The sequence below is a fragment of the Opisthocomus hoazin genome, chromosome 7, assembly GCF_030867145.1.
Source record: "Opisthocomus hoazin isolate bOpiHoa1 chromosome 7, bOpiHoa1.hap1, whole genome shotgun sequence".
Classification (NCBI taxonomy): Eukaryota; Metazoa; Chordata; class Aves; order Opisthocomiformes; family Opisthocomidae; genus Opisthocomus; species Opisthocomus hoazin.
In genome coordinates this window covers 72243295-72269370 of record NC_134420.1, presented here as the reverse complement: position 1 = coordinate 72269370, position 26076 = coordinate 72243295, and the positions used below count along the sequence as shown (strand labels likewise).

At 47.9% G+C, this 26076-nt stretch overlaps 1 protein-coding gene across 2 annotated transcripts in view; it reads right to left on the bottom strand.

The window, feature by feature from the left end:
* The window catches only part of MAP4K5 (mitogen-activated protein kinase kinase kinase kinase 5), a 74881-nt gene extending 52142 nt beyond the window's left edge, over positions 1–22739 (bottom strand). Inside the window, exons 1-3 of one of the 2 annotated variants that reach the window (XM_075427245.1) lie at positions 22662–22739; positions 22153–22355; positions 266–323 (exon numbers count right to left, since the gene is read on the bottom strand). In XM_075427245.1, the coding sequence (XP_075283360.1) occupies positions 266–323; positions 22153–22260 (166 nt within the window). In that variant the 5' untranslated portion in view covers positions 22261–22355; positions 22662–22739. Of the gene's footprint in view, positions 1–265; positions 324–22152; positions 22394–22661 lie in introns of those variants that run through there. The other variant, XM_075427246.1, reaches the window with a different exon arrangement.
* Positions 22740–26076: the final 3337 nt, after the last annotated feature.

Here is a 26076-nt window from a genome sequence, read left to right as displayed (position 1 = left end):
CTTCTCCTTGTACTAACAACACGCCGTAACTCCAACATCTTTTTATGCAGCTATCGGTAAGGCAGATGAGAACAAACAAGGAAAGAGTAAGCAGGACACAGCCAAAAGTAATGGTACGTCCTGCAGCGCTTCCTGTCATCTAACCACCGAAACGACAAAAAACCCAAACGCTTCTTTTGTCTGCAGCTTCACAGCCGTGTGAAAATAAACACACGGAAAAAACGAAAATGCGGTTAAAAAATACAGAAAAGAATGCAAAACTTACCAGGCTCTAACTTGATTATTTTTACAGCAGCCAGTTCTCCCGTATGAAGATTTCTAGCCTGAAATAAGAGAGTTAAGACATATTTAGTTATACTGCAAAGGTATCTCACACAGTCTTACAAACTGTAAAAGGATACGCTATGATGTCATGTGTTAGAAATATGGCACAACGCAATTAGCTGAGAGCAACCTGGGTGAGGATTACCTGGTTTTGGTATTAGCACAGCACCAAACTAGTTGGAGTTGTGAAGCATTATGGGCAGTTCCTTTCAAGACTCTAAAAAACCCCAGCTCTGCCAGCAAACGAGAGTTCACGCCTCCCAAAGACCATTTTTAAGGGTTGTTGAAACTGAGAAGTTTCTGCTGTCGGTGCTCGCTGGGGTGGCACAGCAGCTCTGTGCTGGAACACAGACCGTGCAGTGCTCAACCACCCACATCACGGTGCCGAACCTCGGCGCGCTCGGGAAGCGGAACCGATAGGTCGAGGGGCAGGGAGAAGCACCGCGATGCCGCACGGATGAGCCGCAGCACCCCCAAATCAACTTCACGCCGCAAACGAACCCCTTCCAGCAGACCCTGGCAGAGGCAAGCGGTCCCCACGACCCTCGAGAAGCAGCTGTAGTGAGCTCGGCTCCAGGCAAGTCTTTACAGAACTGTCCTCTCTGGGTACGCTGTAAACTCCACACCGAGAATTCAGCACCGGAGGAAAACACTACAGGAACTTCAGATATGGAAAGTTTTAAGAGGGGATTTCATTAACACTTTTAACTCTAATAAAATGAGCTCTAAATCGCTCAGGCACCATCACCAGAGCTAAACTGTATTATTTTTGACACACAACCTGATCCAATTAGGCACTGTGGTATTCCCCTTTTGCTGATCATCCAAAAAATACAGGCGTCTAAATCTGTTTCAGTCTAACAACTTGTGGAGTCTTCTGAACATCTGAAATCTGGTTGAGAGGTAGACTATAGAAAATTAAGGGAAAACTGGGTGAGGTGAGAGCAATTTGGGCAGGTACTTAAGATGAGGATGCAAAGCAGATCTGTCCCTGCAGGCTGAACTGAAAGAAGCCACTACAGAACAGAACGCTCTTCTCTTGCATATGGACAAGACGAAGTCTTAATTGAACAACAGGTAAAGCAAGAACTTGAAAGATGAACCCCTGAGTTTTGTCAACACTTAGTCAAGCTTCCCAATCGGCAAAAAGGAAGACAGGAAAAAAACCAAAATTATGGGTGTCAAAATGCATGCCAAGGACACAAACTCAAGGACTCAACCGAACTCAGAGAACCTGAACAACTGCACAACAGAACCAACCAGCTGAAGCCAACAGACCAAATCACTGAACACAGATTGCGATCTGCTAACCACAAAAGAAACCTTTACCACTTCCTAAAGTACCTTCCTACCAGAGGTGTTTTCAGACCTCAGCAAAATCATTTCCATCATTCAGCATCCAGAAGGAGCACGCATCCCAGCATGGATGAAGGATTAGGACCTCTCTGGTACCGCTACACCTAACAATACCATTACAAACCACAGCTGTTCCCGTAACAGCCCAAGGACACGCTCTGTCTCGGTGAAGCCAAGCAACCTCCCCTATCCAAGCTTCTAGCCACAAGCAGCCAAGCTGTTCAGATAAAGGAGACGGCACGATTTTCAGAAGACCAACTTAATTTCTGAAGCACAAAAAAAATCGTATTCCTTACAGATATCCCTTTTCCATATAAGGAATAACTGCTACTGTTACGCTGAAGCCTGAAGGAGTGGATGCAGCCTGCCAAAGGTCTTTGGTACGCAGACTGCTTGGCCGGGACTCGGAGCTTCAGGCCGGAGGAGACCGCTGCAATCACTGCTCTCAGCTCTGAGACGCGACAGGCCACAGAGCCTCACCAACTGCGTCCTGCTGCTATCCAATATTACCATGATGGTTTGGCATACAACCTATAGCCCAGACATGGAGTATTGCGGGTTTCAACCAGCGAACTTTGTCTGCTGGAACGCAAAGCTCTCCACCAAGTTGGTATTTATGAACTAAACACATCAAGTTATCTGAGCCACCCGCCCTAAGACCAGTTTTCCAGTCCTGCAGTTTAATCTCCCAACCGAACACACTCTCCAGTTGATGACACCAGGACCACACACGCTACTTCACTCCTAGCGTGCCAGCACCAAAGGCAGAAATGCTGAGTATTCCCTGATCCTCCATATCCTCGTGTGGATGCTCGCAGATACAGGAACCGTGTCAGATCATCAGCCCAGACAGCCGTATCACCAGCGCTCAGCAAATTACCCAAACTACTTCCCAAGGGACATCCCCTGCCCGCAAATGCGACTGATGGCTTTTGTTCCTTCATCTTGGATTGCAGCAGCTTGACTTGGGTACACACATCCCTCTCTGCTGTCACTCTTGGGTTTTAAACTTCTCTCTTCCACACCTTTCTGTCAGCTGAAAACTTGATCAACAATGAATTACTGTCATCTTGCTCATCACTAAAAATGCAAGAAGGCGAGGGCTAGAAACTAGTTCTCCCTGGTACACACCTAGGTATGAAAACTGTCAGACAAGGATTCCTCAAATCATTTTGAGACATGTTAGTTAAAGAAATTCTCAACTCATTTCCTATGGGTGACCACAATTCATATCGTTCTACTTTTTAAAATAGGATTGTGAAGTATTAAGGAAGCCAGACAGGAATGCACTACATCAGCACTGCTGGTTTTGTGACCCGAACCTGAAATTCTACTATAAATGATATTTGACAAAAATATAAGCTCTCCATAATTTCCCTGATGTGAAGACAATGATCTATCAATTTGTCTTACTGATATACTTCTTCACTGGAGGGGGGGAAATTGAAGTAAAGCTAAGAAATCGTAGTTTTCCTAGTCATCTTACTTACATTTTTAAAACCCAACAGCAAAATAGCTGCCTCCTTCCCATCCCCTGAAATATCCTCAGCGTTTCAAGCCTTCATTCAAAATTAGCTGAAAACAACCAGAGGCCAGGGGAGGTGTTCTCCCCTGCACGTCACGTAACCCAGACCTGCCAATTAACAAGTAGAGTTACACTGCTGTTCAATATCTCATGAGCTATTTATGACATAATCAGTTACCATTTATATGCATTTACCACATAGAGATGACATATGTATCATGAACTTTGATGACCTCTTCTGAATTCTAAGATTTCAGTCTAATGGAAGATAAAACCTGTTAGATTTCTTATTGTCTTTAATTCTGTTGGCCTTGATTCCTTCAATTCATTCAAGAAATCATCTTGACACCACAGGCTAAAAGCCTAAAGCTCAGCGTTTGCACAGGTCCCTCCTGCGCTGGAGCCTGCGTCCCCACCAGCAACGTGGGCCGGTTCCCACGCGACGCAAGTGGAGCCCGACTGCCCCGACAGATCGGGGAGCTTGCTGCAAGACTTTCCCCAAGAGGAAGACAGAGCCTTTGCTATCTGTTAGTATTGATCTTAATTTTATTGAATGAGACTCAAAATTGAAAATTACATTCCACGTTACTCAGAATGAAAATTAGGATTTGGGCAGAAGGATAGCAAAACTCCAACAAAAAAACCTGACCTACAAAAGAACGGGACCAGAAGAAAGGTATATTTGAATGAGGTGAGCCACAGAGTCAAATTTATTTTGCTCAATGTCATATGCAGAGTGTATTTACTGAGAAAGAAGAGCTAGGTCGTCTTTCGGTCACCTCTTCTTCAGCCGTCCTACAGCCTGAGTGACAGCACCCCATCAAGCACAGCTCTTCCAGAATATTTCAGCAGCTAAATACTAATACTACAGAACATCACGCAGAGTCTGTGCTCAAAATAAAACAATACACAAGTACTCCTCTTTGACTGAATATCCCATTGCACAGTTGTGGCGACTTGGGAGATCACAGAATCACAGAATGTTCGAGGTTGGCAGGGACCTCTGTGGGCCACCCAGTCCAACCCCCTGCCCAAGCAGGGTCACCCAGAGCAGGCTGCACAGCACCGCGTCCAGGTGGGGCTGGAATATCTCCAGAGAAGGAGACTCCACCGCCTCCCTGGGCAGCCTGGGCCAGGGCTCCGTCACCCTCAGTCACTAGTTTAATAATCCTCACACTTTTTTCCCCAGCACACGTCAGCCCCAGCCAAGGCAACGCCGATTCCCTCCAGTACACACCCACCCGTACCAGAGCAGACAAAAGGCTCCTTTAAACCCATGGTCCTGTCTCAAACAGTGGGTGCTGCAGAAAGCCTTCAAGAGCAGAGCAAGCAAATGGTGATGCTTCCCTGCTGTGCTCTCCCAGCTCAAAAACGAGAGGAGCACTAGTAGTAGGACTGGGGGTTTGGGAGAGTTTTGTGATATTACACGCAAAAAAATCATCAGGTTTCGCCACCCAGACTGAACTTCCTTCTCAGAACTGCATCCAAAAGCTGTTGTGGGACAGGGGAACTCCCTGTGACACCCGTGGCAAGCCCTGCGTACGACGCTTCCCAGCGAACACCCAAACAACGCACATGCAAAAACACATTTTGGGTAGGACGCTTTCTGCAGCTAGTGCCCAGAAATAACACAGAAAACTGGTTTCAGTACCAGTTATGCACCCTACATTTTTGTTTTATCTATTTTTAAGAGTGCAAGCCAGACAATTCCACCCCAGCAGGTCCACAGTACGAAGCCATCCGAGATGGACGGAGTTGGAGGATCATTTCACTTGGACACTGGAAATGCAAGTTTATGTGCTCAAGCTTTCCTCTTTAGCTGCTTTCTCCTTCAACACCGAGGAAGAGAAGGGGAAGATTCAGACAGCAATATCACTCTCACAGCCTCCAAATTTGTGTTTTCAATTTCCATGGTGAAATCCCCTCCTCACCTCAGTACTTGTCTCATCTCCAGCCTTGGATCACCAGCTCAATTCACCAGAAGAGCCTTTTGTTCAACCATGTCTTCATTTAATCTAATCCTAATTGCAGCTCTCGTGGCAACCCTCCCATGCATCCCATCCTATTCATTCTTTGCCAAGCTTCACTCATCAACGACCACGACTTTTTGCTGTCTCAAGTGCTGCCTGCGTCTCCTCAGTTACTTTATACACCTTCAAAAGGAACCCTGACCTCCTGCCCAGCGACTGAAATACGAGTTTGTCATCTGCTTCCTTGTTTCTGACCTCTTACACTTTGTAACTCAACCTGCTCTACGCGGTTTTGAAATTCCCGTTATGCTGCATTGTTCTTTCCATATCTCACAGTACCATCAAACAGACCCTTGGATTCGGATACCTGCGCCTCCGAACGCACATCTACCGCTGCCCAGAGCTCTCAGCCAGCTAAGGCGACCCAAAGAGATGTCTCTCACCTGGGCTGCTCTAAATCCATGCAAACAGATTCCCTTCTTACACGCAGGAAGCACGGTACTTCAGTTGTGATTAAAAAAGAGCATCCGAAACACTATGGGGGTATTAGGGGGAATCCAAAACACTATTAGGGGAATAAAAAAGATACCCGATACAAGAGACCCAAACAAACCAAGACTACTGCGTATACGTACCAGCAGGCAGGAGCACAGCGACCTTGAAGCAGAAGATGGAACCTTGAAGATACACCACAAGCAGCCCAGTAAAACTCCAGCAACTAACTGCCACAGCTTGGCAGAACCACCAGACCCTTCAGCCATGAGGTTTTCTACACGAGGATTTGGAGTTCACTACTTCTCGTAGTATCCCTCTCCCATATGATACCAATGCTCCCACGAATATGTCACGTCCCTGTACATGATCCCATTTCAGCTTTTTTATCCTACGCTCAAACTGGTCATGCACCGAGATCATAAGAGTCATGGAATCACAGAATCATTAAGGTTGGAAAAGACCTCTAAGATCATCAAGACCAACCATCACCCCAACACCAACATGCCTGCTAAACCATGTCCCCAAGTGTCACATCTACACTTTTTTTGAGATGAGACATTTCTGGAAGGGAAGGACTCATGTCTTGAGACGAGACCTGCGATTCCTCACTGCTGTTCCCAGCACACAACGAGAAACCCTCAGGAGCAGCTCTGGTGTCTGAGGTCTCCTGCTACGCTGCGGCCTCGACAGAGGCCTGCCCTGAAGGCCAGCAAGTCCTCCCTAACTCCAACACAACAATCCACGAGTTGCATCACTTGCTTGGGGTTTTTGTGAACTCACAAACATCCATCCATAAAAATCAGTACCCAAGAGGCAATATTAAGAAATCTGACAGGAACTGCCAGACCGGATTAAGTTTCTGATCTGACCAGTTTACCATTCATCCCTCAAGTAAGCAGCAACTGATGTGTCAGAGAAGAATTCAATCTCGGTGGACGGCGACCTGCTGGTCTGCAACAGAATCCGAGTCACGTCCTAATGCAGAAGCTCAAATAAGTGCTCCTAGTGTTTATCATAATTAACTATACAGTTTTGCTTACCCTTATGGTTTTACACAAATCAGTCTGTCAGTTTTAAAAAATGCTCTGCAAATAGAGCTGGAAAACTAGCAGGCAGCTAAAGCAAAGAACAGCAACACTGGACATGCTCTTCATGGATGGAAAGGAGAGGCCCACACTTCGGAAACACCATCTCTGAGTTTACACCCAGGCTGCAGAGCTGGGGCTTCATTAAAAGTCAACACGTAACTGGAAAGCTTCTCAGAAAACCCAGCTCAAAAGCAATAAGAGTTAACCCCCACTGTGTGAGCCTAGAATTGCTATCCTTCACAAGGACACCGGAACCTTCTGCAGTCCTGTACAACACTGGGAAAGCACTCTTGTAGAAGAGATCAAACTCTCTGAAAGTTCCAAGAAAAGAGATCCTTGAAAATCTGCAGATCGAGATTAACTCAAGCAGAGCGGCCCGCTCCAACGGGCTCACTGCTGACCATGATCTCCCGCAACGCTGCCCCGAGCAGCACCCTGCACAGAGCCAGGTGCTGTGATTCTGATTCTACAGGGAGCGAAAGGCTGCCGCTCGCCCCGAGCAGGTCCAGACCTCGGCGTCGGGATGGAGCGCAAGCCGGGGAATCGCCTGTGCAGGGCACGGAGCGGCTGCAGAGCTCCTCTGCCTGGGCTCCAGCCACAAATCGTCGCTCCCACGACTGCTTTCCAGCTCCAGGCTGAGCAGAGAGCGTGCTGGTTGCTGCCCCAGGACCAGGCAGGAAACCCAACGAGCCCCTGTGGAAGACACACAGAACTCGTACACAACCCACATGGTTTATTCCTGCATTCCCCTGCATCTTACCTCCCAGATGGGTGCATGCACCAAACCCACGCAGGTGCAATTACCGCAGTTCTGTGAGGGGGTTTTGCCCCCCTCTTTTCTTTTACATAAAACAAAATAAGCATACCCAAGGCAAAATTCCCCCTAGTCCCATCCTAAGGAAACCTCAACAGAGTACTGGAGTGAATAAAGGCCCTCCTGCTCAGTGCTGAGAGCATCTCCATAACAGATGCCGAACACATATTTCTCCTTCATGCAGGAAGTGCTACGGATGGCTTAAAAACATAGAAGAAGGAACAAAAGAGGACAGCTTAAAAAAAGAAGTGGGATGACTCTGTCAAATATTAACACAAATTTTACTGAATGGGCTGAGAGCTGTGCCAGCCAGAACCAACTGCCGCTCCCGTCGAGAGCCCTCACACCGCTCCGTCCATCACCCGAGGTGTGCCAGGGCAGCTCACGTGCGGAGCCGATGCCCAGCTAGTCTGTGCTGCTGGAAAAAAAGACACCTAACAGCAGTTTCTAGTTTTCAGGGCTCTTGCTCTTTCACGAGGCAGAAACACGCAGAGGCAACTGCTCCCCCCGCCATCTCCCAGCTGGATTGCTGAGCTGGTGAGCGGTACCAGGCTCCTTTATAGCAACAGGCACAGAGGCTTTCAGAAACCGCTTCCCTAACAGAGACTGTACAGATTCGTTACACTAACAGAGAACAGCCTCTTACAACCCATTACTACTCTTCCAGATAAACCAAAAATAAAGATTCACACGCTACTTTCATACATATTTCTGGATTTCTTGTGTCTGCTGGTTTGTACTGAAGCAGCACTCCCAAGTGAGCCAGTGCTTCGGATATCAGAGCTGAAGATTGTACAAATATTGATTTTGTGGGTGCTCTCCAGCTGGACACCGCCACTTTTCGTCCTTCGGATGAGGAACAGGCACCAGTACAAAGCAGGAGGCAAACTTCACAGCTGTCGCTCCCGATTTCCACATTTACAGCCCTTGCAGTTTCCCTTATTGAAGGAGCAGAACCCAGAAGACACAAAAGTACCGGGGTTTAAATAAATCCCACATTAAAATCTGAAACCCAGCGCAGTAAGATCTGCAACTGGCACTCCTAAGCACAGCTATAATGCAGATAAGTCTTAAATGTATTTACTTTTACTGGCAGTTGGTGAAATTTAGATAGCATATCCCTTGCAGAGAAAACTGGGAGGAGGGGAACTTACCTTTCACTCACAGACTTCAGACGCTTTCTTACTCCAGGCCAATTAACTCAAGCAATGAGGGATTAAAAGCTCATTAATGATGTTATGGCAACTCCTTTTATTCCAGCACAGAAAACCAGAGTAATGTTTTGTTCAGCAAAGTGGCTTTACAGATCTCAGCAGCCACTAAAACATTTAATTCTCATTCCTAGCAATAACTACAGAAGGACAAAGACCTACACGGCAATAAGGATAATAACAACAAAGCAAAGATCAGTGCACATCTTAACAACATTTATTTAAGGAAAAAAATAACAAAAGAAGTCAGCTATATGCTTCCAAGTAGAGGGTGGTTATTCTCCTACGAAATTTTCTTGGCAGGTCATTGTTTGCAAAATATTTGGCAAGATCCTTCCAAACTTGAAAAGTTAAAAGCTAGAAACAGACCCTGACCACAGAAGTACTATTTAGCAACTATCGCAGCACAAAAGATACAAACAAATACCACATGAGAAAAAAAAAAGAAGAGCCCAATTTTCACTCAGTGGGAGCAGACCGCTGGCAAGAACCGAAACAGAAAGGAACCTTTTCAAGTTATAGCTATGTGCATCAGATTGTTTCAAAAGGCTACTAGAAATAGCTCACTTTCCTGAGGAATAATATACATTTTTTAATGTCAGGTCACACAAATCAAACAATGAAAGAGCAAAACTGGCAGTATACTTAAAACTGAGCAGATGTCTAGCAGCTTTACTGGTCAAAGTATGAAATAGGAGAAAGTGGAAAAAAATACCCAAACAAACCAAAAAACTAACCAAAAAACCCTCAAACATTATTAAACTACAAAAAGAGAAGGATTTTAAAAGCCTTTATTCACTATAAGAATAAATGAACAATTTTCTTTTATTCTTATGCTGAATGCATAGACCACGACACAGGAAAAACCCCAACAGTATTATGGACTACAAATTCAAGTAATACTAACAAATTACATATTTTGTCAGCCGCAGGGGAATTTATTCCTTACAGATGAAAGAACTAAGAGATGTGTCAACCAAAATATTTGAAAAGTACCTATGTCTCTTCACTCAAAACCCCCCCCCAGAACCAGTGAGTTGACCAGATATACGACGCGGTCTCCTCACAGCCCCACCAAGTCAGGCCAGCGCTCTTAACCCCACTTCATGCAAAAGGAAGACACCAGCATTTTTTATTTCAGTGAAGCTGTGAAGAACTTGCGATTATTTGTACGTAACAAGGACAGAAGCACTAAGCAACACATCACAGTCACGCAGGGAATCCATGGCTGGGGTCCAAAGCCCTGGACTGTGCTTTCCCATCACAAGCAGGAATCTGGCTTTCTAGGCAGGCAGGAAAAAGAAGTTTCTGAAGGAAAAGCCAATGGCTTACCTTTTTTTTTTATATTAAGCCACTTGTGTTGCGGTACAGAATCTGAAGACCATCATTTTACTTTTTTGACACCAAAGAAAAAGATGGTTTTTACTGTTTTGCTTTGTAACCATGAGCTAACACACAATAAGATGTGTCCCTTCAGGAAGGCAGAGCTGAGGAACCACTGCTGGTATTTTACAGAGGAGAACAAAGTGCAGTTCCAAGATTGCAGCTCTTACACCATCACTATCTGCATGCAGCTTCCTAAAGCACCAGAAATACTTTTGGACATACTTTTGGACATACTTTCAGATTACTCAGAACAAAATATCCAAGCGTATGCATTTTGCCAGGGCTTTTGTTTGTTTTATTGAAGCTATTCTGCCTAGAATTGCAGTACTTCATGCTGTAACCAAGCCGTGTACGCAAGCTCATCTTTGAGACACGGAGTGTTGGGGCAGACCCCGCCAGCTTTTCACGTCACACACAGGCTCTTCTGGAGTACCAAGCCTTCCAAAGCTGGGGTACAAATCTGTATTGACTCCTTTTCCTTACTGTAATTTATTTGAGAAAATCTAGAGAGGTGCAGGTGAAAAATGTAGGCTGAAGTAGAAAAATCTAACTCCAACCAAGCTGTTCATTAATTGCCTCCTTAAATTGTAATTCTTCTGAGGTGCACCAACAGTTAAAAAACTAGAAGGAACAAACCATAAAGTTGTATTCATGAAGAAAAAAGTCTGGGTGTTTTCTTCTTTCTCATCATTACTGTTAAACAAAAGAGCGACCAGAATAGAAAGAATGAATAAAAAACCAGCAGTGCAAATCAAAGAAGTTAAAAGAAAATCAGTTAAAAATAGGAGCAGGGAGACTCTTCTTCTCTGAACTTTGGTTTGCACCTGTAGTATACCAACTGTCACCTGCCTGGGATGGAAGATGGCTAAGACGTAAGGATTTCCCCCCAGTTTCATTTGTGCATGTGTGTACACATACTCCAGGGTGCCTGCTCCTCTCTGACTACGGGATGGTACCACTATACAGCCCTTTCTGCTAGAATAAAACCCAGCTTTTGTTTACATTTTATATCTTATGATGATGAAATAGCGATCAGTAGTATTTCTAATTCAGTAGGCAATTCAAAATCACAGCCTCGAGTTCTGCTGAAATTAACAGAAATGACATTTTAGTAAGTTTTTTAATGAGGAAAAACAGAACTTTTAAATGTGCTAGATACATGAGAAAGGTTAAGTATAAAGTCTGGTTTGCACTTCTGCTGATTAAGCAAAGCAAGGAACTAGGCTGCCATTTCATTACAGATGGTATCTTTCATGATTTTGCAGCTACCTCATCCTCTCACACCTTATTTTTAGCCAGAATGGAGGAGAGAAAAGACACTTTTTTGATTTCCCCTCCCCCCAACTGTTCTCTCAATTTTGACTGATCCACTAATTTAAATGATGTAACTTGAAATGAAGAAACACATTTTTTCTACAGGTTAATCTACAGATGCCAAACACCGGTTTCACTTCAGTAGCCTGGTTTCAAGCACTCGGCCAGTGACTTCCTCAATTTACTGGTTCAGCTTTCATTAACACATGGACCAAACCCATGCTGCTCAAATAATATGCATGCTACAGAGATTATAATATTACACTAATTAGGCCTGATGATTTAACTGGCATTTTAAAGGAATAATTTTTCTTCTTTTCCACTTCTAATACACCAGAGAGCATCTTCCACCTTGCCTCGTTCCTCTTCGCCTGCCTCTCCTCCTCCTCCTCCTCTCCAGTTCCACCCCTGCAGGCGCTGCCTTTGCTGCCTGAGTCAGCAGAGTCAGTCTGTACTCAAGACATCCCAGTGCAGGATTGAGACAAACCTCAACACCCACAGAATAAGAAAAAGGAAAAATTTATGTTCACGTTCCCTCAGCAGGCAGTCGGTTGTGACTGCTGAAGCAGTGGCAGATCATAAGACATTCTCAAGATCTCCCTACTCATCCTCACAACTCCCCTTTCTCCCTGGTTTGATATTGTGAGACAAATTTAAAAACAGACTCCCTAGACAGGAACTGTTTGGCAAAGTTTTAAAGGCACTATGTTAATCAAAAAGTTAGTCGTGCCTCTTCACAGTTAATCAAGAAGCGGAGGATGAGAACTCAACCACTGCTTTAAATTTAACTGCAGATATGCCTGACACGAAACAAAACAGCATGACCAGAAACTGCTTATCCTGCCCAATTACTGACCCAGACTCCTCCCGGATATCACCCTGGTGGAGGTATTCTGACTATGCAGATACACGCTGCCCAGCCTCAAAAACCCTCACTACAAAAACATTGCTACAAAAGCAATGCCCAGGTAGCTGAGCCTAGCTCAGCTGCCTCTCCCCGTGTATCGCTTCACCATCCTCTCCCCTGCAGCAGCAAGTGTCCTCTTGAGGCAGGGGGCATTTAAACCTGCAACACAAAACCAGTTCTAAAAGAAAAGAGATCTCAGCTGCTTAAGAGAATCTATCATCATATTCAAACCAACAACCCCTCTCTGACAGACAATACAACTGTGAATGCTCACAAGTGATACATCAAATATTCTCCCTTACCCTTCCGCAGACCAAATACAGCAAAAGTAAAATTTCAGCTGCTGCTGTTTTCAAACCCCACATAAATACAACATCAATACTGGAAGCTGTTAATCACTGGAGAGCAACAAACACTCGTCAGGCATTGCTTCCTGTCAAATTTTAATTGTTTGAGTGTGTGACAAAGCACATCAATAAAAGATGGTATGGTCGCACCTTTGTTCTGTCTGCCTACCAGTTTTACCTTTCCCTGCCTGTACAAGATGCTTTACCACTCACCTTCCCTTAAGATCAATGAGTAAGTCTCCCAAACGTCTTTGGGAGTCTAATGATCGTAATTCAACTCTTACCTTGCATGTCTGTACACTGAACTGCAAGTTGAGACAAACGTAACACAATTCTGTATGGCTCCAACAGCGATGGTCAGCAAACAGCCACACACACAGCTGGGAACAGAACAAACACCCAGCTGCTTGGGGTGGCCCACTGCACTAAATGAAAGAAGAAATGCTGCCTTTAACGCTGCCCAGGAAAGAGCTACACCAAGCAAGCTGAAGAACAATTTCTCGCCAGTAAGCCAAGAGTCCTCCTGCAATGACCTCTTCACCCTCTGCAGAGAAACAGCACCTGCCTCTCTGGAATGTCTCAAAATTCACATTTCAACAGGCTACAAATCCAGCTGTTCACACTAATTCAGCTTTCTGGAAACATCGAGCCAAATCTTCCTCATCTCTATGAAAACTTGAGCCTCCCATACACAATATTCATGTGAAGACACAAAAATAGACTTGGGAGAAGAGTAATTCCAACATGCCAAAGCATCAAATAAGGCATTAAAGATGCTATTTTGACGGATCCGTTCAGTAAAAGCAGTGGTTGTGGCCACCAGGAGTGCGGGTCAGCTCAGAGCTCTGAGGGATATCCCTGACTGCGTTGTGCATGATCTTCTTACCATCTTCAGGAGCAGAGAAGCCAGCAGAAACGCAGAGCAACACACAGGATAACAGACTAGGGAAAAGGATGGGAAGAGGCTAAGGCTTTGGAACAAAAGCCTTGGCACTTCTTATTCTCCCTCCCGTGTCGCAACACATTTCAGGTTTTTTACTGCCTGCTCTTTACCGGTGTCTGCTCAAACGGCACCTTAACATTCCAGTCTCAAAACGTGAGCAACTTTGCGAGATCTGTGATGCTAAATGCACTAGTGCATAATCTGACTGCCTCCTGACACGGCAGAGAGGAACACGCTGTGCTGTGTCCAGCGGCTCTGTTAGTGGTCACTGACTCAGAGACAAGGTGTTAGGCCATTCCTTAAAGCCCTGCTGCCTTCCCAATGATTCCACATAAGCAAGTCCCCTCTTGAATCCCTTTCCTCGGGATTTGACCAGGGCAGGATGGCAACAGCACCCGCAAAACAGATTTGCCCCTGAGCTCCAGCCCCTACTGCAGAGAAGCCAGGGAGCAATTCCTTTGCTCACCCTCCCCTGCACTCTTTGCAGCAAGCGAGCGTGAGAGCTCCAGAGACACGGACAAGCTGCAGCTTCTCGGCACGGCGTTTTCCACCCGCCACGGGGAAAGGCAAGCTTTGGTTCCCTGAGCGGCTGAGAAGGTTCTTGCAGACACCTTGCTGGATAAAAAATTACTCGAACGCTTCAGCGAAGGAATTTTGAAAGCTGAAGAGCAGAATGGAAACTTTTCTGCACCAAACACTGACATTTTCCCCCAGACAATCCAGGAAGGAAGAGCAGTTTATCCAGCCTCTGTACGCCAGGAGGTCCTGATAGCTCAGACTTTCATGTGAGAGACACACTTCCTGTGGCCAGCTGCATGGGAACGCGTGAGCAGGGGGTCCGGCTCTCACAATTATCCAGCAGATGAAGAGACTCATTTTGCAGAGCTGGTTAGGTGGGAACAGAGCTAAAAGGTGTTTCACTCCCAGTGGAGCTGCTTGGCTATTCTGATAAACAGAAGGGAGTCCCACTTTTTCAGACAAGCCACTGTTGAACAGATTCCTTAAAGAAGAAAAGGGAAACGGGGTGGGAGATGCACAAGTAACACTCTGTGGTGCCGCCTGTGTAAACATGCTCTCCAGTCTAGCAAACCACAGCTTGGAGAAAAATATGGTGGTACACAATATAGAGATCCCTTTGTTACAGTTAAGACAGATGGAGTTGACCTGTCGGAAAGATCACTCGACTCGGCGTGGCCAAGTGGGAGGTTCAGACAAACGATCTCTGCAACACCTCTTCGGTAGGTACGCTCTGCTCTGCAAGGAGATTCGGGGAACGCCTGGTGGAATAAATTGTCTTTTGCTATTTCCCAACTACTGTCAGTGTCAGGTATGCCTTATTTAAATACTCCCATAAAAAGCAAGCTAGCATCTGGTTTTATAGATCACAAATGCAAAATGTTGAATGAAATACCCTGCCCTTCTCACTGACCTTTTATGAGAATCCCTGAACACACTCAGGACCACCAAAACTGCCATAGGCCACAAATCAAAGGCTGATTTGTCCACTAAGTCTTGCTGAGCGCTCTTATTGCTAGGAGGCCTTCAGAAACTGGGAAAGAACTATTCTAACTTGAAGAAACATAAAATCAGAAATCCTAACAAAATTACAAAGTGCGAGAAGGTCTTGGCAAACTAAGATGCAAGGAATCTTAGGATGGGAGGGTTGGACTAGATGACCCACAGAGGTCCCTTCCAACCCCTACTATTCTGTGATTCTGTGAATCGAGGCTGCCTTGAGTTGAAGAACAACTTCTATGAATATGGAGACCTACCCATTTTGCGTTGTTCTCAGAGGGCATCACCTCGGCTTGACGCTGCCTCTTCTTTCCTTTCCCAGCCGTAACCAAGAAGGCAGGTGCCAAATATGCATAAAGGTAGCACGCACATTTGTTTTTCCAGCTGCAGAGTGGCCGGACAGTTGCCGGTGTCAGCGAAATACGCTGGCAGACTCCGTGACGGCCTTGCTAACAGGAAGAGCTATTCTCTCTGACACGGGTGATCTGCGTACTTCTATCGCACACCTCCGCCGACGGAGCTGGGAATGACTCAGACACCCCGTGCTAGAAATCTTGGATGCATTCAAAGTTATCCAAATGAGTTGGCAACGCAAATGACCATTGCATCTTCTGGAGACAAAGACGAAGTAGATACTGGTATGCAAATATTCTGTTCCTTCTCAGAGGTTTCCTCGGCTGCTGGGGGGTGGGTGGGGTGTATGTTTCGAAGGGGATGCACCAACCGCACTATTCACTTCCTCCGAATGGCTATCTTGTGTTGAAGCAGAGCTCTTGGGTGGAAGGTAGAGAAGACATGGCTCATATAAAGCACCTCTCGTGTTCCAGACTGGTCTCCAAAAATGTGTGCAGGGCACAGAAGAACCAGCTCTGGTTAACTCCTTCCTGTGCAAGTTCAGAGGATGCCTTGGCCTCCCACAGTGACTGTTCCATGAATGAAAAAGGAATAACAAAACCATCTACCCAGCAGAATATCTCCTGAAGCATGAGCCCCAGACTGTAATACCACATGGGAAGACTACGTCAGAGACAAGGCTGCTACCGACAGGACATTAAACTCAACAGCACAGACTTTCCGCTCCTCCATGGCTTAAGAGATGCTGGGTACAGCCTTGGTACTAGCTGATGGCAACGCCCTGAGAAGCTGCTACCACTCTTTCTTTGGCTCCTCTGAGGACCCAACCCAGGAGGACAAGTCCCTTCAAAAGAGCTGGAAAAGGAATCAGACCTTATTTTAAAGATTTCGGAGACTACCTGCTTTTGAAAGTAAGAGACGGGCAGAAATGGACATAGGGAGAAGCACTCGGCTCCCACCACTGAACCTACCATTAACAGAAAACATGAGCAACAGGAGGTAATATTTAAAGCCGAAGAGCTTTGAAAGTTCCACAGTTAAGACCAAATGCTTAATAAGAAAAACACAGTACAAAGATGACAAATGGAAAAGCAAGGTCATGCCCCCAACTCCTGAATACCTTAACAGAGAGCATCAATTAACCCACTGAGCATCTTAGCTCTCAGCAACGTATACAGCCTACCGACTGCATCCTAAAAGATAAGAGGGCAGTTTCCCAGAAGAGAAACTCCACAGCAGCAAGAAGAAACTCAACAACGCTGGTTCGATGCCATTCTAAACACCCTCCACATGGAAACAGGAGAGTACACAGAGTTCAGGCACGGCTACAGCGAACACCGCTAACCAGAAGGCTTTGATCTGGAGAGGAAGAGTGGAATGCCCCGGCGTGACAGATGTTTTATGGTAATTTATATGTGCAAGCAAGGTATATTCACCAGGGACAGAAGTGCTGAATCAGGAATGGCCAATCCGATTGCTCTGCAGCTGCCAAAACAAAGTCTCATAAAGTTGGGAGTATGTGATTAAAACTATCACAGCCATAACTGTGCTCTGGTATTAAAACAAAGCCTTAACGCTCTATTCTTAACCTGTTGACTTTAAATAGTAGAAAGCTGTAACCAGTAAGTTCTCATGATCTGTGAAATTAGACTGACATCAAGAATTATTTTCAAAATATCAAATACAGGTTCTCCACAGCCTTTGACAGCACCAGGAATTGTAATCCAGAGCTCTGAGAATAAGGCACTGACCACACAAGCAGGGCCGAAACCTGATTCAAACCGGACAGAGTCTCACTTTTATGGCTACCTTTGAGAAAAAAAAAAAAAATTAGAGTAGCAAAAGAGTCTCTGTGTGCCACGATCCAATTCCATTGCTCACTATTTTCCTGCAGCAGTGATCAGCGGCAAAGCAGTACAAGTTTCTTCTAAGTTAATGCCTTTACCTGGTGCAGGAGATTTAAGAAAAAAAAAAAAAATAATCCCAAGAGAAGCAGAGAGACTGAGCAGGTGACTCAAGAAGGAATGAAATTTCCATGATATTCAATAAAAACTCAAGAACGAATGAAATTTCCATGACAGTCAATAAAAACGGCCAGTTTCTGCTAATAATCTCTTTACGGCTAGTTTCTGCTAATAATTTGGTACATTTTTTCGTCCCCTGTGCTTACTTTTAAAGAAAGCTACTTTAGCACTGTTCGCAACCCGGCTTGGAAAAACCAAAACAAGACAGCTTTAGAACTGCTGCCCCAAGATCAGAGCTGGTCACCGCTGCTCAGCAAGGACAGACATCCAGCTCCTCACCCCGCAGCCTGCGGAGGCTGCTGGGCTGAGCAAACACATCATCTTTCAGCTCAGCTGCCAAACAAGGGCATTCAGAAAGACAGTCGAAACAAACCATCCTTTTGTTTCCCTTCTCCAAAATCAAAGACCAGTTAAAACTCCATTTGGGGCGCTTGCATTGAAAACCACAAAAAGCCAAGCCCTGTGTAGCTGGGGGAGAAGGTGGCAGTGAGTGGAAGTCTTTTTCTCCCCAGCAGAGCCAACAGGCTGACGGTGAAGGCACTCACACATGCAGAAGACTTTAAATTCCTTTTTATGTGCAAGGGGTGATGATTCTGCATCGCTCACCGTGACACGGGATATTCTTCCCCCTAAATCTCTCCACCAAAGCTATTCTAAGTCATTAATAAATAGTCAAATAAAAACCCAGTGCAGGAAATCCCAGCAAGATACACCTAAAGTAAATTACTGCCCTAATACAGCGCTTGTTTTCCAAGCCCCTTCAGGACACCAGCATCTACAAGCACACATAACTGAATGACGTCACGTTCTCACACAACCGAATCCTGCAAGCTAACCAAAACAGCCAGTCTTACACTCCTCCAAGTACTTCCAGAAAACACTGTGGATTTGCAGAAACACGTGCTTATAGAGCTGACGATGTTACCAAAACTGGCCGTATACAAATTAGACTGCAAGGCACTAGCGAAAAGCTGCATGTTCACTGACAGGTCACACTGGCACCCATGAAATCTCACCGAGACCTGGGACCCAACCACACCACGGGAGTTTACTCAGGATGCGATCCATGGACCGCTTCCTAGTGCTGGAGATTAAATTCCATTTACAGTTTCTATCAGCTTTTTTAATTTTCTGCCCTAAGAGACTTGGTCAGCTGGATGTTTCTGCATTAACCACACACACACAAAGCCTATTTCAGCCTGACCATCCAGATGCATGAACAAGCTTTCGTAATTTTTAACTACTGCCTTGAGACTTCCTTGTGTATCACCAAGGAGGGCAAACAGAAATCTTGCCAGGAAAGCCAAATTAAAACTTCACTCTTGCAGATCTCACCTGTGCAGTTTTAAGGGACACGATGTGGAAGATTCTAACCATTAGATAGAATGGGGACAAAAAAAAAATGCTGTCAGCTTATTAAGTTCCAGTGAGCAGCCAATCTTCATCATTACAGCTGCTTTCAGAAGTCAGTAATTTATGATAGCTTGATACGATGCTTTGAGACAAATTACTCCAATAGATTAGAATTGGCTTAACAGTAATAGCCTCTATTAAGAATTAAAAAAAAAAAGCTTTCCCAACACAGATGAGACAACTAGCACGTTGGAATTACAATTTCCATTACAATCCTAAGCCTGGTAGACCCACACTTGGATCTACTTACACACGCTGTGAATAGATAAGTAAATAGTTTATTTACAGATGGTTTCTCCCCCACCCCGAGATGCATTTTCGGGGGAAAAAAAAACATTAAAACAACATCAACAATCCAGCACTTATGAGCAACCTTACAATCAGCCATTGTGTGCCATGTGACAGACAAGAGAAAAAAACCCCACAAAAACACTAAGAAAACACATTTCAGTTTTAAGCTTCCACAGTAGTAATGAAAAGCAAAGTGGGTAGGAGATTTTTAGCAAGGCCTTAAATATTCTTCTGTAACCTAACAGTGAACACAAATATTTGCTTAACCTCCGCCTCCGACATCCAAAAAAGAACCAATTACTCGAAAAGCTACCAAATGCCCCAAGAAGAATTTGAGGCATGAACCACCACCACCAAAAAGCATCTGAGGAAGAGGCAGATCTCCCACAATCAGCAAGGCTGTCTGATTTAGACATCCTAAAAACAACTGTGCTGGAGAGGCTGGTGACTCATTAGCAGGGATGGAGCAGAGAAACCACTTGAAGAGGTGAGAGGAAAATTCCATTTTAATTTAAGAGCGCTCTCTAGCAAACCTTGCCTGAGCTCTGCAACATAACAACAATCAGATATTCATTAAGAAACGCATTTTATAAACACTACTGACAGCTCTCAGCAAGCACAAGATGTGCCATCTGTGCCAAGAAGAGACCTACCATGGATTAAGAAAAATAAAAGTACAGTGTTTATACATCAAGTCCTTTCAAGAAAAAAGGTTTACCGTAGTTACTTTTAAAAGTAACATAATATCAATGACTTTAAAAAATGAGTTTGCTTTGCATATTTGTCGTAACAGCCAGTGCCATCCACCTCGGTATTCCCTTGATACAGTTCCTGCCTGCTGCAAGCCTTTATAAAAACAACGAGCAAAGCAATGACCTAGAAACAAATGCAGACTCTCAAACTACTTTAAGCTCATTAACTTTCTACTCCTTTTAGACTCATAACAACGTCTAAAAAGACTGCCAAAGACTGATTTAAACTTGCCAGGTTGCACTGTGAGAAGGTTTGGGTTTATTCCTACCAGAAACTGCTCCAGGAACAGAAGGCACATTTTTCATAACCCAAAGAATGGAGGGGGGCGGGGGGGTTGTGGGTTTTTTTTTTTTTAAAGGCGTTATGTTTACATGGCACGGAGCAGAGCCATGCGTTCAAACCAGCTCCGGAACCGGAAGCCGTGTGACATGTCAGCACAGCTCTCCACTAATTACCAGGATAACGAGAAGCAGAGCATTTCTTTTTCCACAAAGAGCAAAGAGATGCCACAGAAGCACTTCTCTGCAACACAACTAATTCTTTCTCGTCGCGCTGCCCCGTACTATGCAGGCACAGCCAAACAATCCAGCCCTAGGTATGCTGAGTTTTGGATTTATGAAACCCAAAATGTCTTTTTAAAGGGTTTAGCGCTGGATTCCCTAGCAAAGAAGTTGACTGATCTGTGCTCAGCACTCTAGGAGAAAATAACAAAAAAAAAAAAAGAAAAAAGGAAGGTAAATATGCACTGTGAAAACTTTAAAAAATCACTCCCCGAGGCCACAAGTAACCATCTCAAAGGGGCGGTGGGAACAAGATCCATCTATAAAACTTCAATTTGAACATTAGCGAAGAGCCCTCCCCCAGCACGCGCGATTACCGCGGCCTTTCATGTGGCAGAGCACCACACCTTTTCTCGTAGGGTTGGTTGTGTCAGGTCTATTTTCAACGCACTCAGCAGCATTACGAAGTAAAACACCACAGCCACTCTTCCCATGCAGCTGAAAACGCAGATCGCTGACCACAGGCCGAGAACTTTCAGGCTTTCTCTCTAAGCAACCCAGGCCCTGATGCTGCTGAGCATCCCTGACACTTGGGGAAGCGGCTCCCAGGAACGCACCGTGCCTACGCCTTCGGTTTCCCACGGCCGCGGTTCTGGTGCTGCCAGCACCAGTATGCACCAGTATGCACCACTACGCACCGCATCGACTAGACCTGCAGCGCTAACGCGACCGCGAGCAGTAACCCCACTCCAGCTCCTCAAGAGCTTTAATCTGCTTCTGCCTTTCGAGTGCTATTTTTAACCCTGGGGATAAACCTGCAACCCTTTGAACCAGGTGCTTGCACCGATGAGTTCTGGAAACAGGCACAGCGAGCAGAGATCCTCTGCCTTCCTCTGCCGTAACGTGGGAAGTAGCAGCAGCAATATCCACCAGTTCAAACCTCTCAGAAGTCAGGTGACGGAGCCCTGGCCCAGGCTGCCCAGGGAGGCTGTGGAGTCTCCTTCTCTGGAGATATTCCAGCCCCGCCTGGACGCGGTGCTGTGCAGCCTGCTCTGGGTGACCCTGCTTGGGCAGGGGGTTGGACTGGGTGACCCACAGAGGTCCCTGCCAACCCCTACCATGCTGTGACTCTGTGTGATTCAGCGATGGGACCGGTAAGCCAGACCCTTCTCCAACGCTGCAAGTCAACCCTTTTAATTTAAAAGCGTTAGACAGGGAGGGAAACCTCCCGCTTCACGAGGGCTGCCCAGGTTCTTTGGGAACCGGAGCCCGGACACGCCGTGAGGCGAAGCCCCGGAGCCCGGACACGCCGTGAGGAGCAGCCCGGGCACCCCGTGAGGCAAAGCCCCGGAGCCCGGGCACGCCGTGAGGAGCAGCCCGGGCACCCCGTGAGGAGCAGCCCCGAAGCCCCGGCACCCCGTGAGGAGCAGCCCGGGCACGCCGTGAGGAGCAGCCCCGGAGCCCGGGCACGCCGTGAGGAGCAGCCCCGGAGCCCGGGCACGCCGTAAGGAGCAGCCCGGGCACCCTGTGAGGAGCAGCCCCGGAGCCCGGGCACGCCATGAGGAGCAGCCCGGCCACCCCGTGAGCAGCAGCCCCGGAGCGGGGCCCCCCCCGCCGCTCACCTTGTAGACGTCGCCGTAGGTGCCGCTCCCCACCCGCTGGATCAGCTCGTAGTCCTGCTGCGGGTTCCGCCTCAGGATGTCCCCGCTCGGCCGCGCCGCCGGCTCCATCGCCGGCCCCGCCGGGGGGAAGGGCGGCAGCGGCCGCGCTCCTCCTCGCCGCTCCGGCCGGGGATGCTGCTAGCGCGGCAGCCGGCCCATGGCTCCTGCGGCGGGAAGCGCCTTGCTGAGGGGGTGGGGGGGTGGAGGTGGGGCGGGCGCTGGGCCGCGGCGGCCGGCAGACAAAGGCAGGCGGCGGGCGGTTGCCGCGGCCGTTGGCAGCGCGCTCGGCAGCGGCTCCCGGGGCTCCCCGGGGCAACGCCGATCCGGGCGGGCAGCAACCGCTGCGGGGAAGGACGGCAGCGAGGGAGGGAGGTCCCGTCCCGGCGGCGCCGCGGCCCGCCCGCCGCCGACCGGAGCAGCCGCCAGCCCGCCCGCCGCCAGGCCCGCAGCGAGGCCCGGCCGGCTCCTACCTGCGCGCCCGCAGCCCGCTGTCCCGCCGGAGAGGGAACGCTGCCGCCTCCTCCTCCTCCTCCTCCTCCCGCCGCGGCCCCCGCGCACGCAGCGCCCGGCCGGGTCGGGTCGGGTCGGGTCGGGCCGGCAGCGGCCTCCGCGACGCCGCAGCGCCACGGCGCGGCCGAGGGCACCGCCAGGCCCGGCCCGGCCCTCCGCGCCCGCCTCCCTCCTCAGGGAAGCTACCGGGGGGCGGCCCGCCAGCCCTTCCTGCCCCGGAGCTGTCGAGGCCGTCTGGTGCGACCCCCTGCAGCGAGCGGGGACATCTTCACCCGGGTCAGGGTGCGCAGAGCCCCGTCCAGCCTGGCCTGGAATGTTTCCAGGGATGGGGGATTGACCGCCTCTCTGGGCAACCTGGGCCAGGGCCTCACCACCCTCATTATACAGAATTTCTTCCTTATATCTTAACTAAATCTCCCATCTTTCAGCTTGAAGCCATCCCCCCTTGTCCTATCACCCCATGCCCTTGTCACAGCCCCTCTCCAGCTCTCTCGCAGCCCCTCCAGGCACTGGCAGCTGCTCTAAGGTCTCCCCGCAGCCTTCTCTTCCCCAGGCTGAGCAGCCCCAGCTCTCCCAGCCTTTCCTCCCAGCAGAGGGGTTCCAGCCCTCGCATCATTGGGATCATTGCTGGGGCCTCCTCTGGCCCTGTCTGTGCTGTGGAGAGAGCAGTCTGGAGGCAGCCATGGCTTTTGGCCTGTGCCCTTTGCTTTGAGGCTGGAGGAATCACAGAATCCCAGCATGGCAGGGGTTGGAAGGGACTTCTGTGGGTCACCCAGCCCAACCCCCTGCCGAAGCAGGGTCACCCAGAGCAGGCTGCACAGCACCGTGTCCAGGCGGGGCTGGAATATCTCCAGAGAAGGAGACTCCACAGCCTCCCTGGGCAGCCTGGGCCAGGGCTCCGTCACCCTCAGAGGGAAGAAGTTCTTCCTCATCTTCAGCTGGAGCTTCTTCTGCTTCAGTTTGTGCCCGTTGCCCCTTGTCCTGTCACTGGGCACCACTGGAAAGAGTCTGGCCCCGTCCTCCTGACACCCACCCTGCAGATATTTGTAGGCATTTCTAAGGTCCCCTCTCAGCCTTCTCTTCTCCAGGCTGAACAAGCCCAGCTCCCTCAGCCTCTCCTCGGAGGAGAGATGCTCCAGTCCCCTCATCATCCCCGTAGCCCTCCGCTGGACTCTCTCCAGTAGCTCCTCATCTTTCTTGACCTGGGGACCCCAGCACTGGACACAGCACTGCAGATGGGGCCTCACCAGGGCAGAGTAGAAGGGGAGGAGAACCTCCCTCAACCTGCTGGCCCCCTGCTTGCCTACACCACAAATATATTACAGATATTTGTATCCACATGTCTGCCTCTGCCAGACACCAGGTTGAGCTTTCCATCTTTGACACCAGAGCCATTCCTTCATGTACATCATGGCAGGGTTTATCACCGTGGCAAAGCCCTGCTCCGAGCTGAGCGCTGGCTGCTGACCCACTCCCAGAGAGGCTCTGGGGTGCGAGAGGAGGAGGAGGAGGATGTACCAGCCTGGGGAACGGGGATGCGGACTGGGTAGGACTCCCCAGGTTGGTGAGTTCCATCTTTTGCAATCTGGATTGCAACCTCGCAGCCGCATCACGTAATCCTTCTAATCAAGCACCACGGTGCTGAGCTTTGTGGGCAGCCAATGCAATGACAGTCACGTGAGAATTACCTCGGACTTGTTGGGACCTGTCTCCTTCGGCTCCTAAAGTCAAAAAAGCTTCTGTGAAACTGCAAGATGGAAAGTGTTCTGTATCTGCCTTTCCCTCTCTGGAGAGCAATCATTTCCAGCGAGGCAGCTGAAATTCTGAGCTGAGCTCACCTATGGTGTCTCGAAGGAGTGCTAAACAGTGTAAGAAACCCAAAGGTGGGGATACGGAGTAGAGGAATGCTGGAATTAGCAGTAGGGTTCGCTGCACGTGAAACCACTCAGGCCTAAACGGAGGTGTGATTTTCACGGCGCAAGAAATACCACATACTCAACGCAGGAAATATGTTCGGAGAAGAGGGAGAAAACAATTAAATGGATGCCAGATGTACAAGACTCATTGGTGTTCAGGGCTCCGGATTGGTTATTTAAAAACGGATTCTGCCTCTTGGACAGTCAGACAGCCCACGCAGGACCAATATAGTCCAGCGACAAAGTAGCGGGGTACTGACTCTCAGTTTCAAACGGAGTCTGAGCTTTAAGCCTACTCCAGCACATTTAGAAATCCCACGTGGAAGTACCCGAAACAGCGCTGCGGATCGCGTAAGCTTTTCCTTCCAAACACAGGCTCTGCAGCATAACTCATCAGGACCGGCTTTAGGTTAAACTCAAAGACAGCACACGCAGCCTCTTGGGAATGGCGTGGTGGCATTTGATGTTATTGGGGGTTTATTTATGGGCTCGTTTGAAATGGTGTGTGTCAGAAGCAGGCTCCAAAATGTAAACTGTCCTGCTTCCAGAGAGACGGGACGGCTAACTTAAAGAGATTCCCGTTTAATTTCCCCTTGTACTCTGAAAGCCTTCTTACATCCTGTATATTCTCTCCAGCATAAATCCGTAAGTTTTCCTGAACACCCAGCAAATAAAGAAGAAACTATTTACCCTTTAAGGAGCCGTATTTCCTCAAGCGATTTTTAACAAAGCAGTCACCTCTCCCCCCATAAATTAGCTTCCTGCACTCCTGATAGCAAGCTGTTTGTGTGCTTTTTCTTTTCTCTTCCTCAGCTGAGTGTTCGGACGCCGCTTTTCACTCTGCTGATATTTGCTGCTCTTGCCAAGCCATCAGACAACAGCACAGGAAAGAGGCCATTTCATTTTCCAGTAGCAGATGGTTTGTAAAGGCTTGGCCTCCTGGGATGCCTTACAGATCCAAGGGCCGTCCGACGACTGCGATTTAATGCAAAGACTCCTGTATCGACCACTATTTTGCCCTTGCTGGGTTCAATTTTATTTCCCACCTGGAGGTATAGTTTCCCGTCCCGTATCGCCAGCGGTGAAGAGTGAGGTCTCCGAGCTTGCCTCGTGATCCGAGCTTTAGTCCACCTTCCCCAGCCAGGCCCCAGTCCCTGCTGGAAGCACTACTGGGAGGTGCACATAAAGCGTAGCAGCACCGGGACTGTATTGCTGTCGCCATTTCATGATTAGAAAAATGGAGGTAAATGAGTTGTGCGACGCGTAGGGTGCAAGACACGGCCGGACACTGTACGCTGCCAGGCATTGACTCTTGAACAGACGCCGATTCCCGCTCTGTATTTTCCACCGTTGCTTTTCTGGTCAAGTAGGTTAAGGAATGTGCTTTTATGCAGCATCTTTCGTCTGGATGGGTCCCAGCCTTAAAAGGAATGTTAAGTGGTTTTACATAAGGCATTAC